The following is a 19,318-nucleotide window of genomic DNA, read 5'->3' as shown; positions in this document are numbered from 1 at the left end:
ATATGTGAGATTAAAGTAATGTCTAGTTTTGAAGACATGAGTGAAATAGTGGCATATTAACACCTTATGAGTCAAAGGAATGGCAGCTGAATTTGGATTTTGGGAGAAAGTATTTGATTTGTGTTAATTCAAACACTGTGGAAAGTAATCCAAATAAATACTTGGGTTGCAAAAGATTTTTGAGACAGGTTGAGCGTCTCTGACCTTACACTTAAGGTGGTAAAGTTCAGTAGAAGCATAACTGACATGCCTCTATCAGCCCCTGAGAAAGTTGATTAATCCCTAACACTTCAAAATTTCAATTTCATTTATTTTTTAATACTTTCAGTTGCCCCTCACCCTTAATATGGGAGCAGAAGAGGTACAAGTCCTCTCTCACAACCCTTCATTTTTTTAGTGTAGTCTATAAGAATTTTCAACACCTATTATAATTAGTTTTTGTCTTGACTACTAAGGAGAAATTGTAGGGACTTCTCAAGTTTGTTTGGGATTGTTGGTTCTTGGTAACTGGGAAGGGGCTGAAGTGCAGGTGTACTCTGGGGAGAGGTTTTGGTTTTTGGGTTTGTTTTGGAGTTTTGGTTTTGGGGCTTTTTTTTCTCCTCAGTCCCTCATGAGGATTATAGTTGGCTGTTCATGTTCAGTGTGATGATACAGTAATTTAAAAAATATTTATATTGAATCTGTTGGCAGCTCCACATATTTTGTGTTGTACTTTTTGAGAAGAAAATGGAAAATGTTTTTGTTTGAAACTGCCAATATATTTATTCTGATACTTCCCTCTATTAATCCCTAAAAGAATTTATTTGGCACCATGGCACCCAGAGTTTTGTTTGCTTTGTTACATACCACATGTTACTCACCCATGCCACACTATTAACTTCTATGAGCTGACACGTGCAGTTTTGGTGTTTTCATGTTAGCTTTTGTTTCATTTTCAGGAGAACTGCCTCACAGATGACATTGGCATATCTAGGTGGAAGGAGCAGGTTTTCCTGTCGCACAGTGCCTTGCTGGCCAAGAGCTGCCAGGCTGCAATGGAGCTAGCAAAGCACAGCGCTGAGATCCAGGACATGGCATTCCAGTATGGGAAGCATATGTCTATGAGTCATAAGGTACACTTTTCCTTTTGTTCTGGGAGCTTAAATATAGAAAGAAAGGCTTGTAAGATGTGTTGCTCATGAGTTTTGCATATACTGCATGACTTATACTGTAGACTTTAGCCAGTGGGTGAGTGTTGAGAAATTTGACTGCTGTATGGAGTGAGATGTTTGCAGAACAGGGAGATGTTTGATATGAACAGGGCTTGTGAACTACAAAAATCACACTCCTGGCAATGGAGCTCATTACATTAAAGGCTCTGTTAACTTCCTTCTAGCACATCTTTCTGCACCAGCTTAAAACTTTACCTTCTCTGCTCCTTCATTATTCCTAAACCCACTGTCCCATTAACAGGAGTTGCAGGAGGAAATATGTCGTGTTTGAATGGAAGGGATCCACATCCATATTGAATTGGAAGGGATCCACAAGGATCATGGAGTCCAACTCCCAGCCCTGCACAGGACCATCCCCAGCTGTCACACCCTGTGCCTGAGAGCATTGTCCAAACACTTCTAAGCTCTCTCAGGCTTGGTGCTGTGACAGCTTCCCTAGGGAGCCTGTTACAGTGCCAAACCACTCTCTGGGTGAAGAACCTTTTCTAATATCCAACCTAACCCTCCTTTGACACGACTTCAGGCCATTCCCTCGGGCCCTGTCACTGGTCACCACAGAGAAGAGATCAGTGCCTGCTGCTCCTCTTCCCCTCACAAGGATGTTGCAGACTGCAGTGAGGTCTCCCCTCAGTCTTCTCCAGGCTGCACAGACCAAGTGACCTCAGCCACTCCTCATACGGCTTCACCTCAAGGCCCTTCATCATCTTTGTAGCTTTATTTGGACACTCTGATAGTTTAATGGCTTTAGTATATTTTGGTGCCCAAAACTGCACACAAGACTTGAGGCCACCCCAGTGCAGAGCACAGCAGGAAAATCCCCTCCCTTGCCCAGCTGGCCATGCTGTACCTGGTGCCCCCTGGGACACCACTGGCCCTCCTGGCTGCCAGGGCACTGCTGGCTCAAGCTCAACTTGTCATCAGCCAGGATCTCCAGGACCCTTTCTGCAGCACTGCTTTCCAGCCTCTCATTGCCCAGGCTGTACATAATGTGTTGGGTTTTGGCTGCCAACATGCAGAGATATGTGCTGTGAGGCTCAGTTGTCTGCAGCAGCATGGACTGAGCCATATCCCCTCTGAATAACCTGCTGTGGAGGGAACTTCCATAGAGGGCAGCTAAAAGATAAGGAGGGAGGTCACCATATCTGGACAGGAGCATCCTACACCTCTACAGCAGTAGGATTTCCTGGACAAGGTCTCTGACCTCCGCTAGAAGACATTGAGTCTGCAGCTAGAGTTAGTCCAGAGGAAAACACAGATCTGCTTCTGCTGTATTGCATCACTTGTGAGGTTAGATGTAGCTTGAGACAAGCAGACAGACCTCCCATCTGTTTCAGCTGAGTTGATTTATGCAGTTTCTAGTTCCTACAGGAGAAGGAAGTGGTTTTATAAAGCACAATTTTACTGCCACAGGAATGCCACTATGTGCTATTGCTAGGTACAATTCTACCAGTAAATTACTTCAAGTGCAGTTATATCCTTAATATTTTGTATATTCTTTAATATTAATATATTCACCATTGACACACAGTTGTGTATTAAGGATTGCATAATTTTCATAGAAAGCTCCTAGCTATGTAGCATTTGCTTTGTCAGAAGGAAGGTCATCCTGCATCTGCTTCCTCAGGTACTCAAAAGCAGAATGTAGTACTCTGTGCAGATTAAAACCTGATCTTCTTCCCACCAAAGACTGGATCATTCTCTCCTTTATATTTTTCCTGTTTCTTGCCACTCCACAGTCTCCTACCTGGCTGTGTCCCACGGCTTGCCCAGCTCTGCAAACTGTCCTTAAGCTGTGTCTTTGCCGACTCTATGTGCTTCTCTTTTCCACGTCTTTCCACCACTGCAAGACTTTCAACATCTTTCTGTCCCTCCCCCAAACTTGAAAAAGTGCAACCAGAGTACAAGTGTCAAAGTAGGAAGTGGTGAGTAGGTGTAGAATCAGGATGTGGACCTCAGTTTGAGGAGTGGGTGGATATGTGTAGACTGTTCCTGGGAACTGAATGTCTGTGTATTCTTCTTTTCCAGCTACATTCGGACCTGCAGCCATTTGTTAAAGAAACTTCTAGTGACACCATAGCCTTCAGTTTGAATTCTGCCCCTGCAATCCTTCATCAGGAATTCCGTGGAAGGGAGGCATGGCTTAAACAGATTAGAGAGGTAAAATAAAACACTGTTTAGAGTTTCCTGGTTTTGCAGTTTGTTTATTTCTTCCTATCTATACTTTCAATCTACACAGGAACTTAAAAATTAATAAGAGGTTTCCCTATGCTCTGCAGTGCTTAATACCTCTGTCATCTACATTTTAAATAAGGGGAAAATTAGGCACCTGACAGTCATGCTCTGTCAGACTTTTGTATATCAGTGTAGCAGGCAGATTCATTTGCGTGGAGCATATGTGTGTTCCTCTGCACTGCTTGTGCAGTCCCACGTCCTACCAAAGCTACTTTCACTGGCAGCTTAAAGCAGAGAACTTCAACCATCACAGTGGTTGAAAGGTAGGCACACATTTCCTTCTGCCAAAATGATGCTGGGAGTAGTATTTTTCAGTGGAAGGGAAAAGATCTGTGGGGCTTGGCTTTCTAACCACCACAAAATAGTTTTGAGATCTAGCTGTCTGATATCCTTGTTCTTACTTCTCTTGTTTACCTACTTTTTCCCTTTAATTTTTACATGAGGAAGGCAATAAGAATAAAATAACTACATGGTAACTGTCATGTACCACAGCAGGATTCAAGACCATGAATAGCTCCCTGGATGTTGCTGAAGCACAAATAGATATCAGCAAGAAGTGAAAAGGGGAGGGAAGCACCAAAATGGCCAAAATTAAGCATTCTGTTGAGTTCCTGCATCAGTTGGACATGTTTTGTGTGTCTAAACAACAGTGACGACTGCCGTTTGGAAATTCTTGCGTGTTGTTATACAGTTTGTTAGAAAGGCTGCTGCCTTCAATAAGAAGCTGGCCCTGTGCAAGCAAATTCATTCAAGATGTGCTTGCTGATGGCTTCTTTCTCTGCTGGTTTGAAAGCAGGAATCAGGTACAGGACGTGGAGTCTAAACCTCTGGCTAGTTCTGCATTCTAAACTGCCTTCACATACTGCAAGCAAGAGGCATGATCTCTTCAGCCATGAAATTTTGGGAGGTATATGCAGAATCTACAGTCCTACAGTGGTAGGGGTTGGGGGATCATAAAATGAAGCAATCATATTGTCACTTTGAAATTAGGGACTAATAGTTCATAAAGCGTGATGAGGATTTTTGGAACTCAACAATCTCAACACAAGGCTCACATACGAGTTGAATGTAAATGGATTTGGATTATTGCAGTTGGAGAATAATGGTATTTCCACAGCACAGTCTATAAAAGCTTTGACACAATTTCCCATCTGCAGAATCTAGAGGAGGTTGCAGGACTCCAGGAGTGCCGTCTGTCTGCTTACTAAATTTTCATACCAAAAATGGGCATTATGGAAACAATGAAGCAGTTCTGTGTGAAAAGGGTTGGGGTGCCAAGTGACATGCACTATGCAAAAGTATTTGCTACCTACTAGTACTACTGTACTTCATACATTTATTTATTAAACACATACTTTATACATGGTATTTACTATGCCACCACTACTACCAGCTACAATATGGAACACCTAGTCCAGCAGCCTTTCTTGACTTGTGTTGGCTTGGAGAGGATGGTTATCTTTGATTAACTGCATGCTCTTAGAGATATCATCCACAGTCACATTCACTATGTGACATTCAGTGTAGGCCAAGCACTCAAACCAGAGAGTTCCTCGTGTTGGCAGTGCTTGTAAGGATGCAGTCATAGGCCACCCCTCCTGCAATGTCATGTATGGTTTTAACAGGTAAAGCACATGCAGTGCACTCAGGCCCTGTCAGAAGCTTAACCAGTTGAGCAAGTCTGATGTAAAAGGTAAAAAAACCATCTGTGTGTCTGAGATGAGGGTCAGAAAAAGTTAGAGAGCCAAAGTACTACTGTGAGGATAAAAAAATGGGGAAAAGCAATGGTTGTAGTAAAGAAGGCTTAGGAGATGGATTGTATGCGGTTGCTGCCTGGAGGAGCGCAACAGCCATTGACTTGTATGCTTGACAGGAGCAGATCATGAGAAAATATTCTTGCTGTTGGTAATGAGAATAAGCACAGGAGGAGGCACAATGAGCACACCTTCCCTGCTATTGCTGCAGCTGAAAAGCATCTTCCTCAAACGTTGTCAGATTCTCTGCTGCAGTGTGAATCTCCACTTGTTAAGGAACTTGTTTCTGGTGCTCTGATATACAGCTACTAGATATATTTTGAAGAAGCTGTAAGATCCAATCAGGTGAATAAAAATTGACAAATAAAAGAAGATGGGAATATGCAAATACGGAAGCAGTAATTGGCAGTGGTTTTGCTACTCTCAAATGCTATCAGGCTGTCGTCTTAACACGCATTCCAGAAAAGCTGGCTCGTGAGAAGGCTAAAGAGAGAACCAAAGGAGTTTTGTGGATCAATCCCCTTTATCCTTCAGAGGAATCAGTTCTGTTATCTACTGTTCTCCTTCATGTTCAGTTTGTTTAGTCTCTTATCCCTTTTTTTCTCTATTTTATTTTCCCTCCTTTATAAAAATTAATTCATTTTTCAAGTCTGGGCCAGCTTGGCAACATCTCTTTGAAGTTGTGCTTGCCACATAATGTTCCTCTTCAGTGCAGGTCTCAGCTCTTCTTGTTATCCCAGTTGGTCTGCTCCTTTGGGCTGATCTTTGAAGTCCCCACAGAGGACATGGAGAGTGGTCCTAATATATACATCTTTTCAGGAGACACATTGCAGAAGAATTGAGATTTAGGGTCTTCCCTTGAGGAAGCTAGAGAGAAAGAAATGGGTTACTTTTTTTTCCCTCAATTAATCTGGAAAAAGAAGAGCTGGAGTTGGATGAAGTGATAATGGCACATCCAGACCAGAACTCAGGGAAGGGTTTTCAGGTTGGTTAAGTGAGAAAGACATTTTTAGATCACTGTGTGACAAAATTCAGGAAGTTGGACAACATATTTGCCTGCATCTGGGCAAGAAGAAATTTAAAATTTATTTGTATTTCTTTCTCAATGTATTAGGAGTTACAGGTTGTATTTATCTGTCACTTCCTCAAAAGGTGATGCTGATACTTAAAAGCACCTCCAGTCTGGTAGCAGCTCTGACAGGGTCCAACAGCCCTTTTGGGAGGTCTAGACTATTGCCTCATGCAAGCCAGTGTAGGTATACAGAGTTTTCTTTAAAGAAAGTAAATCCTGTTATTGCTGATAGGAAGTAGAGCTTATTACAGAATCTCACGGGAGAGATTAATTAATGCAAACATCAAGATTTCTTAAGACCAAAATATTTTGGATTCACCAAATGTTTAACTACAAGTCATAGTAAAAAAACCTAAAAATTACACTGAGTATCTGCAGCTCTCATCTGAAACAGAACCATGTTGGTAACACATTTGGTTGTATTTTAGGATTTTCTGTATCAGATTCCTAAAGAAAGTAAGAAATGTTCAAAGCAGTAGCTCATTTAATTGCATTCTTTATTCTTGCAACTCTAGTTTGTAGTATGTATTCTCTGATAAAAGATCTCTTTCTTTTTTAGGCACAAGGAAAAGGAAACATTGTGGACTATAAGAAGGTTGGTAAATTACATTTATATCTCATTTTTAATATTTTTAAAAATATTTTCAAGAATGTTCTTGGCAGTCGAGAAAAACTTCCTTATTAAAGCTATATTGTAAGTTAGATGTGTGTATATGAAGGACAGGAGAATGGCTTGTGCAATTTCTTGATTTTTAAAAAGCCATTAATAGACAGCATTGCTGCAACTATAAAATGTAGCTATTTAATAATAGTATTTTAATAATGTATCTAATCATAGTAATTTAATAATGTAGTTATTGAATCATTTTTACTGTCATTTCTCCCATTTACTTCCCCAAACTTGATTTTAAAACCAGGCTTCTGATGGCTTTTGCTGTCTATTTTCTCCCACAGTCACTTACAGATTAGATCCTATCAGTGGTCTCTCTCTATTGGTAGAGTACACTGCTAATTTTTTTTAATCACTTCTTAGTTCCATGCCATCCATTAAAATAATTTGTTTTCTTCCATTCCCCATTACAACTTCTATCTTTACAGCACTGTATTTGCTACTTCCCTCTCATAAAGGCAGACCTGAACTAAGTAGCTTTACTGGAGGTAGCTGGGACACCTTGAAACTCCTAAACAGCTGCAGGAGATGGCTGACAATGTTCCCCTGGTTAAATACTGGAGCACAGCACGCTTGTGGTAGAGAGAGATGACACTGTGTTCCCAGCTCACTGAGCATGGCCTGACTTGTTCTGAGTTTTAAGCAGATCATGAAATCCTTTATCTCCAGCATCAGTAGGAAATAATACATAAATTACTGAGCTACATGCATGATTGAGAATTACTTCTTGAAGTGGGGCCTGAAGAGTGTTACAGCTCTGACTGATTGCTGCTCATATGGAAGGCTACACAAGTATGGGTCAGATTATTGTAATTATTCTGTATTATGAAAAATTGCAATTTGGATTATTAAAAATCCTCTCTGCCCTTCCTTCCTCTTAAAATAGCAGAAGGATCTCAACTTACTTTGCCATTTGAAATAATAGTGTTTTTAGGATGGTCTCAACACCAGTCACAATTGTATCAGTTTTCTTTCTTCTAAATCCCCACTGAGAGCACCAAATTTATTCTTCAGATTTCTCTCGGGGACACTCCTGTGAATGCTTAAGCTAGGTTACTTTTGCAAGTCCAGAATGAGTTTTCTCCTTTTAATTGTTATAATTGTGATCCAGAGTTGTCATTTCCACAAATCCACAGAGTGTAATTTCCATACTTGGAAAAAAAAAAAGGCAAAGGAGAAAGAAAAGCATCTAAATTTGCTTTCCTAAATGTTTGTCAGACTATTCTGTATTTTGACTGAAATTATTTCAGATCTTCGATCCTTCACATGAAATTTAAAAACTTACATTATGCTTAGGCAACTTGGACACTTGAATAAAAGGTAAAAAAGTAGAGAAAGCCCTTCAAGTTTTGTATTTTGTGCAATTGACTTCTGCCAGAACGCACATGATTTTTGCTGGATTTGGGTAATTATCTCTTGTGCAAGCACAGATATTATGAGGTGAATGATAGTGAAAAATTGTGCATGATTTTTGTGAGTTCAAACAACTTCCACCTTTTTTTTTTTTAGCAGTCAGTTTCAAAAGCTTGGCTATCGTGTCCCACTACTTTGCTATGTTTGTTAGTTTAAAGTAAAAGTGGTCATTAGTTATATCTATGCTAAATGAACTCAGGAACCTGCAGCTGTCCCCAGCAGAATGATTTGACCAGCACATGCACACAGCCAATTAGAGGGCATGTTGTGCTGTACAAATTAGTATTTTTCTTCTGCTTTTTTTTGCTTTTTGCTTTTTTGTGTTGTCTTTTCTCTTGCATCACTAGAGCCAGTGCTTTGCACATTGTTCAGTCTTTTCTTCTGAGCATCACAGTCCCTTCTCATCTTTCTATTCAGTTGATGCAGTTACTTTAATGTTCCTAATCAAATCTGGGAGCTTGTTTCTCTTTGAGCCTCCAAATATCTTCTCTTTAATTTTGTAAAATCAAAGATCACCAAAACTAGCTGTAGAACTTTTGAAAATTTTAATTATTTTTCTTCTCTTAGTTTTTATTATGAACTTCAGTGTGCCACTTAATTGAGATAAAAATATTATTCCTTAGCTAAACTCATAAATATACGTATACAAAAGTTGTTAGCCTACTTAAGAAGTTTTACCTTGCTTGCTATGCTTTCAATTAAAATAATGAAAGTAAATTTGAGAAATTGAGATCCACACATTTAACATGCCTTCCTAAAAGGCAAAAGTCTTAATTCAATTTTGAGACTGCTTAAGAATTCTGAATTTTTCTTTTGATGCATGTTATATTCAAATGATACCCCTGATTTGTTTCACGGACAAAAAAATACCTGTATTGTACTAGCAAGTTTGGTGAGGTCTCTGACACAAATATAGATGTTAAATGCTTTCTATTAATTTGATTAGGTCTGAGACAGTCAAGTCAAAAAGGTCACCATGTTTTGCAAAATTTTTTAAGGATTTTTCATCCCAGCTTTGTTGAATCTTTTTATCAGAAGGATTTTTGATATTGTATGTATTCTGAATATATATTTTTTCACATTAGTATCTTGAGTGTTTCACTCTGGTTTTTTCTATGCTATCACACTGCATCCAGAGAAATTATTGATCCATCTTTGTGGTGTTTGAAAGTCTCTTCCAGAGATGAAAAAATTGTTTCAGTTGTTTTTGTGCTGTTTCTCAGATAATAAAAGGGAAAGTACCAATGCATGTAAAGGACAAATTTAAAGTATGTAATTGAAAGAAACAGCAACTTCCCTGTCCCCCTCATTTGTATGTGGCAAAAATGTCAGGCTTCTTAAAATCAAGAAGTTTTAATCCATGTTACACAAACCTTGTGTGCAAGATAAGCTGCATAATACTCAAACAACAAATTGAGATTTTTCAATTTAATTGTTACTGCTTGATAACATTGATTAAAAGCTCTCTGCTAAAGCCAAGGCCTTAATGGTGCTTGGCATTATAGAGGCTTGTTAAAGGAGTGTAACAAAGGCCCAGCTAGTAGAAGAAATGAGTAAGTTAGGAGTAATTCTTGTTTCTGGCCAAGGCTCTAGAAAAATTATAATATAATACTAAATAAAGAAAAAAAATCTTGTATTTTGCAATTGGTGACTGCAATGATTTGTTACTTTTCTAAATGCAATATTCAGAAAAGATAAATTAAGCCAAGTGAGAGAGAACATAGCAAAACTTTTTTTTTTTTAATGTAGCCCTGTCCATTTGCTCTACTGTCTGTTAGAGAGGCCTTTCATCCAAACTGGCATGGAAAGCATGGCATAGTCTGGGTAGTGTGCTGTGACATACTTTCTTGGTTTGTACATGAGATATTGTGGACTACGTCAGCACCAGGAGCCAAGTTTGTACAGTGCTGGAAGGCATGAGTCAGGATGGGGTGGATCCAGCTGTTCATGCACTGCATGGCACTAAAGCCTTGACTTCATGTATGGTAGGAAAGAGAGAAGAAAAATGGGAAAGGTCACATTTGGTCACGAGGAGGTTTCTCAGTGGCAGCCTACTGCCATGCTGCTAATAAATAATAAGAGCATGTTACCAGCCAGAGGGGCCAGCCAGAGGTGTGGGCTGCCCTTGCCCACCCCACTGCCACCTGCCACAGCGAGTGCAGCCATCCTCTGCAGTGCTGGCTGCGGGTCTGCAGCCCCGTGGTGTAAGGGACAGGGATCCCATGGCTTTGTTAACATGCCAGGGAGTCATCATGAGCTGTGTCATGGGACTGTAGGCCACTGGCTGCTTTCCTTCTTGCTCCTGAAATGCAGCAAAGAGTTAAAAACAGAGGGTTGTTGTGTGTAGATGCTTATGTTCCATGTTGGTTTTACATGAAGATTTATCTTGTTTGTTTTGGAGCAACCACTGTCATTAATTCCTTTTGTTACATATAATAAAAAACACAGCATAGTCAGTGATTTAATGAAGATGGGGCTTTTTAGATGTGTTAGTAGTATTACAAAAGCATCCAAAACCATTCAGATGAAGCAATTTTCTTATTTTTTGGAATTAATATCTGAATTATCAAGGTGCATATCCAGTACCAACAATCAGTTGCATCTTTGTTTGTAATCAGTGGGTATTTTCTCACTTCTTTGGGGTAAGAATCCAGCATTTGTTTCACTAAAGCAAATAATATGTTTTAACATAAATATGAAGATGATTGCATGTGTGTGCTGATATGACGATTAACAAAGACTATTTGCATTAGTGGGATTAAAGAAAATGATGCTTTTGGATAAAGATTCTTCACTACTGCCATTGTTTAGATTGAAAAGCTTGTAGGTCTTGTTAAGTTCATTGTGAAAGACATAGAAAGGCTTTGGTGTCCCTTCCAAAATAATAAAGAATCTGTACAATTAATCAATGTCTTAGGATGGTTTGTAATTTTTTGGCAGAGTATTATAAGAGTTGTGTAACAGCAGTGTTCCCTGTAAGCAGGCCATATTTCCTCTCCTCTTGGGGACAACCCTCTCCATACTTGTCTCATCTTATATATAGTGTGGGTTTCAGTTTGAAGTAAAAAGAATTTTTTTCTGTTTATCAGATGAATAAAGAAAATACATTCTACTCTGCTAATGGAGGTTTCTGCAGGGCCCTGTTTAGGCCCTTTGAAGATGCATTTCTTTACCTTTTGTACAGAAAAAGTTTCTCAGAAAATATCTGATAAATAGTGCCCCAGTTTCAGGTGTCATATCATGCTCCATATAGCAAACAAAAGATTAAAAAAAAATAAATGTATATCCAATGTTATGAAGCATTACAAATAAATTATTGTCCAGGGGTTTTTTGAGAAGGAAGAGCTCAACCCTATATCCAGCCACAAGAATGGATGCTGAAACATTCCAAAGTACTTCTGTAGAAAACAAAGAAAAATATTGACAAAATTTATCTAATGCCTATGAAATATGTTGATACTTTTTTAAGGTTAACATTTCAGCAGTCTAAAACACCAGTGCTTATTAAGCATGCTGTTCCCAGAAAGCGGAAAACAAATTTAGGAAAGCCAGTGCAGAACACTGCAGACATTTTGAGCATTATTCCATCACTCAGCCACAGATCAATTTAGATTTTTTCATTTCAGCAAGCACTGTGTACTTCAGAAATTTAGAATGTGTTAGCTCACTTCAGGATCAGAGAGAATGCATGATATTCAAAGATTTCAGTAGATAGCAAATTATCTGGTTTAGGATCATCCTTTTAAAATGACATCAAAAAAATCCGAAGTTACTTTTGATATTTTGCCACTGAAATAATTAATCGGAAATAATTAATAATTGGAAATAACTAATCCTAGGTTGGACTAAGGAAAAAAAAAATCAGGAATTTCAATGCTCTCTTTCTCCTTTTGCCTATAAAGTCTATTACAGCCAAAGTATCCACTACATACTCAGCAAGTCTTCCCACCCTGCCCCAAATTTGTTGCTCCCTACAGGTAGCACTGTGTGAAAGGAATCTTCTTTGCTTTGGCTCATGAAGCAGAAGTGTCTCAGCAGAGAAGATTTGAAATTAGTTGACTTTGTGCTTGAACACCTGCTTAGTTTTTGACTCCTTTAGTTCTTCAGTCTCCAAAATCCAGCAATTCCTAGCTTTCCTCTTTGACCTCTTGCTGCCCTCAGACCAGCTGTTCTGTCCAACAGCAATCCAGAGCAGTTGGTCTGAAAGGCAAATCCTTCACTTCTGTGGTATGGATGAGAAATCCTCTCTTTACCTTTTTAAAACAAACAGACTGAGAAACATGGTACTTTGAGCTCTCTTCACAGAATCATACAGTAATGGAAGCTGGAAGAGACCTTTGAGGGATGTCTGGTCCAGCCTCTTGCTCAAAGCAGAGCCAGTGTGGGTTTGCTCAGTTAAGTTCTGAGTATCTTCAAGGGCACAGATTGTAAAATAGTGCAGACACGTTGTGGAGGAGATCACTTCTCATCTGAGCCTCAGCTTGGCTGTGCTATTGCAAGACTATTCTTTAAGCTGAATTTAAATAACCAAAACCCAGTTGGTGATTTTTTCGGAGTCTTGGCACTTCTACAATGAAGTAAGTCTTTAATGCCAATAGTCTGAACAAAAGCTTAAAAGCAAAAACGCAGTATTCCAGCATATCTAGCAGTTCAACTGGAGAAAAGTGTAGCTAAGCAATCTGTGTTTTGACTTGTATTCAGTTGTAATTACTGAATATCATTCTGAAGAAGATTGTGTGGATTAAATTGTTCCTGCAAGTGAAAATATGCACAAAATTAAATATGCCATATAAGTAGCGACTAAAAGAGCAGATCTTATATTTAGAAGAAATCAATGAGGCAGCTTAAATAAAATTTATAAAGTAAAAAATAAAAGCAGTAAATTTTGCTCTTCTGTTCATTTGCTGCAAAAATCAGCTGCTATATAATGTTAAAAATAATGCATCTATACTGATACATTGATCAGTTTTCTTTTGTGTCCTTAGTTTGTGAAGTTCATTACATAAAATTATTGAAGCTCAAAATCTGAGAGAGAGAGCAAGTCTGAAAATATAACTTTAATATAACCAAGAGTACAACTAAAGCCTTAAATTAGGGGGCTTTTGCTTCAGCAGGACTGCTGAAGCCTGGTTTGTTACAGAGTTAGTTCCTGTATTTCTTTAAGAACTTTCCCACTACAAAAAGCCGAATTTGTAATTCTTTTTCCCTTTTATAACCCCTACTGAGATAAAGCTAGTATGTCAGTCTGGTTAGTTCAGACTGCTTTGCCTCTGCATATGCTTATTTGAGCTGACCAGCTGCTTCTGCAAATGGAATACAAAAAAGGTAAGTTTTGTGGCCTATAAATTGTTTGTTAATGTAGGATGATCTCTAACTGAAAAGCTTTCCATACAAGCAGGTGTTTTCCATTTTGACATTCCTTGAACTTTGCTGGGAAACATTCAACAGCGGATTAGTCTGATTTTTGTGTAGTGATTTCTCTGCCTATAGTTTGACACGAGCTTTGTGATTGTATTGGCTTCAAAGCAGTGCATGTGTCTGAGGGCTTATGCAAGACAGGCGTGTAAATGGATTGTGTCCTTGTGTTAGGATTCTCCCCCTTTCCAGACTCTGCTCTTTCAGCTAAGTCATGGTACATGTATGTGAGCATATATATGGCTAAGCTAAGCTCCTCTGGCTTTTCACCAATTTGAAGACTTTCTAGGAGCTATTTTATTTCCTGTTTGCATCCCAGTATGTACTTCCATGAGTATTAGAAGTTATGCTAATCCTTTGTAATAAGCTTTAGCAAATCAGCAGTTTGCTTCAAGATGTGTGGGTTACACTGTCCCACAAAGCTGTGCCTCAAAGAAGAGGAAGGGACACCTTTGCACGCTGCTAGAGCACCTCATCTCACCTATCCTCACCTTTGCTGCAGAGCCCTCGAAACACGGCTGATTCCCACTCATTCGAAGACATGCTGAATTAGCTATGTGATGCATTTATGCCTCAGGGCAAGTTCCTTTCCAGCACACAGTGCAGGAAAATTCCAACTGAAGAGGAGAATAAAATTTTTATGAACTGGGACTTGAACACTCAAGTGCTGTAATATGCTTTCAGCTAATTTCATCTTTAAATACAGATAATGAATCCACTTTCAGATGAGAGGCATCATTCATTCTGTATGAATGCAAGTGTGTATAGAAAGTGGGTGACTTACAATTTGGTCATATCTAGGATTTTTATTTTAAAGATATGTGTGTGTGTGTATATATATATGTATATGATTTAAACCAGATAGGTAAGGTCATACTGTTGGTATTTTTTCAATAATTTGGGCATTGAGCTGTGTACTGATGAAAAACATGACTTAGGAAACCCGGTATAGTTTGTTACTGTAGGCACCTGTATCCAAGAAAAGCCATTTTTTTAAAAAAGCTGATGCAGTGATGTAAGACAGTTGTGAAAACCATGTAGGGCATCATGAAATGCTGTAATGCTTTTGGAAAAACCAAATCCCAAAGATCCACCTGGCCTTTGTTCCCAGACTCTTGGATGAGGCATCAGGCTGGAGTTAGTCTGGGAACACCTGTATTTTAGAGTAGAAAATAGTGTTATGTGACAGTTTCATGGTGCTGTTAAAAAAAATACTAATTAAAAATAAAAAAGCCCTTAATAGAAGCTGTTTAGAGTTCTGCTAAGTTCAGATATAGGTAAAATAACATGCTTTATTTTGTCAATTTTGCCTGTAGTATTTTATAGGAAATTTAACCCATCATTTACTCAAGTTTTTTAGGTGCCAAATCTTTCCAGCAACTTGCTATGAAATGTCAGTTATTCCATGAAAGTATTTTCTTTTTCATATGCTGTATACCAAGCCTTTGTCAATTCCCTAACCTTATTGATAAGGTGGAGTTTACATGAGTTCAGTATGATAGTTTACCACATTTTACTGACAAAATTTGCTTTTGTCCACTATGACCAATGTAATCACATGGTCTATAAATAGAAACCCCTATTAAAAAACGCAGTCGTTCCACCTGTGTCATCCTATGCTGGTTTCTGAAAGCAGGGATGGAATGGGTATTCATAAAATGCAGGTTTTCACTGCAGAAAACAGGAGTGTGAGCAAATGGCTGGTTTGCCAGTTCTGAACAAAAGCTCTCAGGCAGTGGCCGAGGTATGAAATGTTCAGATGTTTAAAATTTTTTAGCTTAAGTGTGCCCTTTGGAGAGCCAGCATCTTTCAGGTGATGAGTAACGGGTGGTGTAGTTTCCATGACACACAGCTTCGCTGCAGTGGGGAGCTAAACAGAGCGGCTGAGAGGATTTAAGGGCTTTGTCTGATGGCTTTGGCTTTGCCTTTACCTCGGGAAGAGGTGGTAGAAGCCCTGTGCTCCCAGAGATAATTGTGCACGGCTGAAACATTCCCCACACCGATGTGCATGTGTTTTCCAACAGCTGCAGGAAGCGATCAAGGCTGGCAAAGGTGTGACTTCTGCCATCGACCTCTGCCGCTGCCACGGAAACAGAGCTCTGGCAGCCCTGGAGCGATTCCCTCCCTCGGAAGCCAGGGACGCCTTGGCCAACATCGTCTACGCCGCGACCAGGTTTCCCTGAGCTGCTGCTCCGGGAGGAGCATCTCTCCCTCCACAGGTGGAAGCAACCCGGCGGGGACACCAGTGCCGCCTCACACCTCTGATGCCTCATCCCATCCCGGCAGAGGAACGCGCGCTCGCCGCCACCAGCAAAATTCGGGAGAGGAAAGTAAAAAAGGTCACAGACGGTTTTCGCTTGTCGTGCCAGAAGCGCACTTGAGGCTGCACCGGTAGAAATAATTAATGAGTCCCGTTTCCGTGACCTCAGCAAATGGACAGGAAATAAGTCGGTATTGATTGGGCACCAGCGGGGACGGCGCCAGGGCGGAGGCCGGTGGTTTTCCTGCCAGAGGGAGGGATGGAGGGAGGGAGGGATGGAAGGGCGTGAAGATCCAGGTGTCAGGAGAAACCCGCTCCAACCTGCCCAGAGAGAGTGAGCTGCCGAAGCCAGGAATTCACATACCCTTATCCAAGGGGAAGGGCAGTTTGGGGCATTAATGGGGGGAAATCCCTCTCTGTCTGCACACAGTTATGTCTCCTCACACTCTTTTTATGTATTCAAATGTAAAATTACCCTGTGCCTAATTAGTTCTTTATTTGAGAAACTTGCTGAGAAAATGTGTCAAGCATGGTAAGTAGGAGCTTTAAAATATTTAATCAAATATTAATTTGGCTCTGTTAAGGGAACTGAGTGCCTGGAGTTTATACTGTGCCTATGTAAAATGTTGCTCTGGGTCAGAAAATAAGGTTTCTCCAACTTTTCTGGGGGAGGGAATATCCCTCCCTCAGATCCAGCAGTTTGTTTCCACAGAGTCTTACACAAAAGAATTTCCTATGTTGTGACACTTGTGTTAATTTAAGCCAAATAAATGTTAATTTGTAAGGCTAGACATCAGCCTTTGGCAAAAAGGAAGCAAGAATGCTCCTCCGTGAGTAGTCACTGCACTGAATAAAATGCAGAAAATACTGGGGAAGTTTTGAACCTCAGCGTGTTGGATTTTCAAGTCCAATTACAGACGGCTTATTAGGTGTATCAGAAGCCTGCAATTCTAGACCGTCTCTGTTTTGTTCATAGGAGATGATTTTTGTGGTTTGCACTCGTGCAATCTGAGAATGCCGTTGACAAGAAGGCTGAGTTTACATAAATGATCTAGATTGAGACTCAGCTACCTTTCTTCCTTCTGTGGTGTAATTACAGCCCAATCTGGAGACAGCTAGCACAGCAAACAGATTTCATTACATCCCTCACTCAAACACTAAGTGGAGTTATTTCGGTTAAATTCTCTCCTCCCTCATTTTCCCCCTGCTCTCCCTCCCCATTGCACAGCTTGTTTGTCATAGATCAGCGTGTTGCATTCCACCAAATGCAAAATATAAATAAAAACTCTATCCTCTAAAAATATACTGAAAATACATCCTGTGTAATGTACATAATATTCTGTGTACATTCTGTCCACATTATACCATGATATTTTATGTATTATAAGCAACCTTGAGTTATGATCTTTGTTTAGGAGCAGCATCCAGAGCTCAGAATTCACTTTGTTCTGGAGAAAGGCTTCAACACCAGACCCCTTCTTACTTGCACTCTCTGTCTTTCCTGACCTGGCATTTTCTCTCTTCCCGAGACTCTGGAACTTTTCCCTGAGTTACTGTTGTTACTGCAGCAGGAAGGCTGAAGACAGAAGAGAAGCACTGAGAAGTGTGGTTTATTCCAGGCAGTTACCCATTAAGTTCCCTGAAGTTCTAATAAAAAATGTGCTTGAAAGAGCTACCTAAGTTCAATCAGAGTCACATTTCAGCTTTCTTTGGCGCTTGTTTTTACATATTACATGAAGTAAGAGCCATTCATCATCTTTTATTTGTCTTACATCTATGTTAATTGGTTCGTAATGATTTAGGGCTGCAGAAATCTTGGGGTACTGGAGATATTCTGAATCACTTCACCTCAGCTGTGCGTAAGAAATACCAAACATACTGCAGAATTATGTACACCTCACTTATTTTTTCATGCAAGTACAGTTTTTATTTGTACTTGCTACCAATAAAGAGGAATCACCAAAAATTAATTAATTTTTAAAATTTTTTTTATCACCAGAATGTTATGATTGCTCTTAAATAATTCAACCTTAATTTTAAAAAATACCAAACAATGTGAATTGTCCCTTATAAATATTATAAAGTAATCTTATATTTAAGGTATTTGCCTGTAATTCTTCAGAAATTTTTTGTTGTCTTGTGTCGTCCAGGTAAACTACATGCAAAGTATTGTACCCATCTGTCAGACTCCAGGTGAATTAGTCACTGCTGTGTACTGTGGCTCCTCACACCTCATACAGTTTCTGAGCAATAACAACCTTAGGGCTGGTCTAGTCATGGTCTTATTTTTGCCTCCTTGGTTCTTTATTCTCACCTTCCTCTAAAGCAGGTCAGGGAGAGGGAGGCCTGTGGTCTGAGGAAGGCATTCACACCATTTACTTCAGTCACCCAGCTACTCAACCAGACATTCCTGGTGGCTGCTCATCTGACTTTATCACCACTATGGAATTGTTGCACCATTCCACAAATGCACAAAATACAGGACAAGGTTCCCAGCTGCTTTTTAAACAAATTAAAATAAAAAAGTTACCTTGATCTACTGCATCCCATTTGTGATGGCGTTAATTTTTTTAGTGGTATCCTATCCAGACCTGTGTTTTTGGATGTGTAGCTAAAACAGTGTGGCTTACCTGCTGTGCTCAGCAGTGCTTGCACAGTACTAGGGCTTTCTCTGCTCCTCACTCTGATACCCAGTGAGGGGTTGGTTGTGGGCAAGGGGCAGGAGGGGACACAGCTGGGACAGCTGACCTCAGAGATGGAGTGTGCTGTACAAGGTCATGCTCAGCAATAAAAACTGGGGATGGGAATGGGGGGATGTTCCAGGGGTCTGTTGCTTGGGGTCTCTCAATCAACTGGTAGTGATTGCTTTTTCCTTGCTTGTTTTTCATGGTTTTTTGTTGGTTTTTTTTTTTATTATTATTGTTATTATTTTGTTTTCATTTTTCCCCCTTTTACCTATTAAACTGTCTTTAACTCAACCCACAGATTTTCTCACTTGCTCTTCTCTGGGGTAGAGTGTGGAGACACTTCTCTGTTAGTGGTTAGGGATTTTTAGAAGAATTTACTAAAACTGTGTCTTTTATTGGTGGTATTAATTTCAGTTTCCCACAATATTTTTGATCTTTATGATTATAGCCTCAAATTGTTCCAGAAACAGAAGTAGTTCAGTAAAAAGCTCTTCTGATCTGAGAGTTTCCTTGCCCCCACTCATGCTCACTGAGCTGAAGCACCAGCAAATACCAAGGGGAAATAGGCTTTAATCATAAGGCACTTTAGCAGACTACCTTTATA

General features: G+C 39.7%; 1 protein-coding gene across 3 annotated transcripts in view; it reads left to right on the top strand.

The window, feature by feature from the left end:
* Positions 1 to 18,571, top strand: part of PDSS2 (decaprenyl diphosphate synthase subunit 2) — a 111,203-nt gene extending 92,632 nt beyond the window's left edge. For 2 of the 3 annotated variants that reach the window (XM_085576486.1, XM_021553810.3), the window contains 4 exons: positions 939 to 1,112; positions 3,237 to 3,368; positions 6,829 to 6,864; positions 15,792 to 18,571. In XM_085576486.1, coding sequence (XP_085432612.1) covers positions 939 to 1,112; positions 3,237 to 3,368; positions 6,829 to 6,864; positions 15,792 to 15,950 — 501 coding nt within the window. In that variant the 3' untranslated portion in view covers positions 15,951 to 18,571. Of the gene's footprint in view, positions 1 to 938; positions 1,113 to 3,236; positions 3,369 to 6,828; positions 6,865 to 7,367; positions 11,258 to 15,791 lie in introns of those variants that run through there. The other variant, XM_021553811.4, reaches the window with a different exon arrangement.
* Positions 18,572 to 19,318: the final 747 nt, after the last annotated feature.

The sequence above is a fragment of the Lonchura striata genome, chromosome 3, assembly GCF_050655825.1.
Source record: "Lonchura striata isolate lonStrDom1 chromosome 3, ASM5065582v1, whole genome shotgun sequence".
In the NCBI taxonomy this organism is placed as follows: domain Eukaryota; kingdom Metazoa; phylum Chordata; class Aves; order Passeriformes; family Estrildidae; genus Lonchura; species Lonchura striata.
Note: the sequence above shows the minus strand (reverse complement) of the source record. Positions and strands in the feature narration are given on the sequence as shown.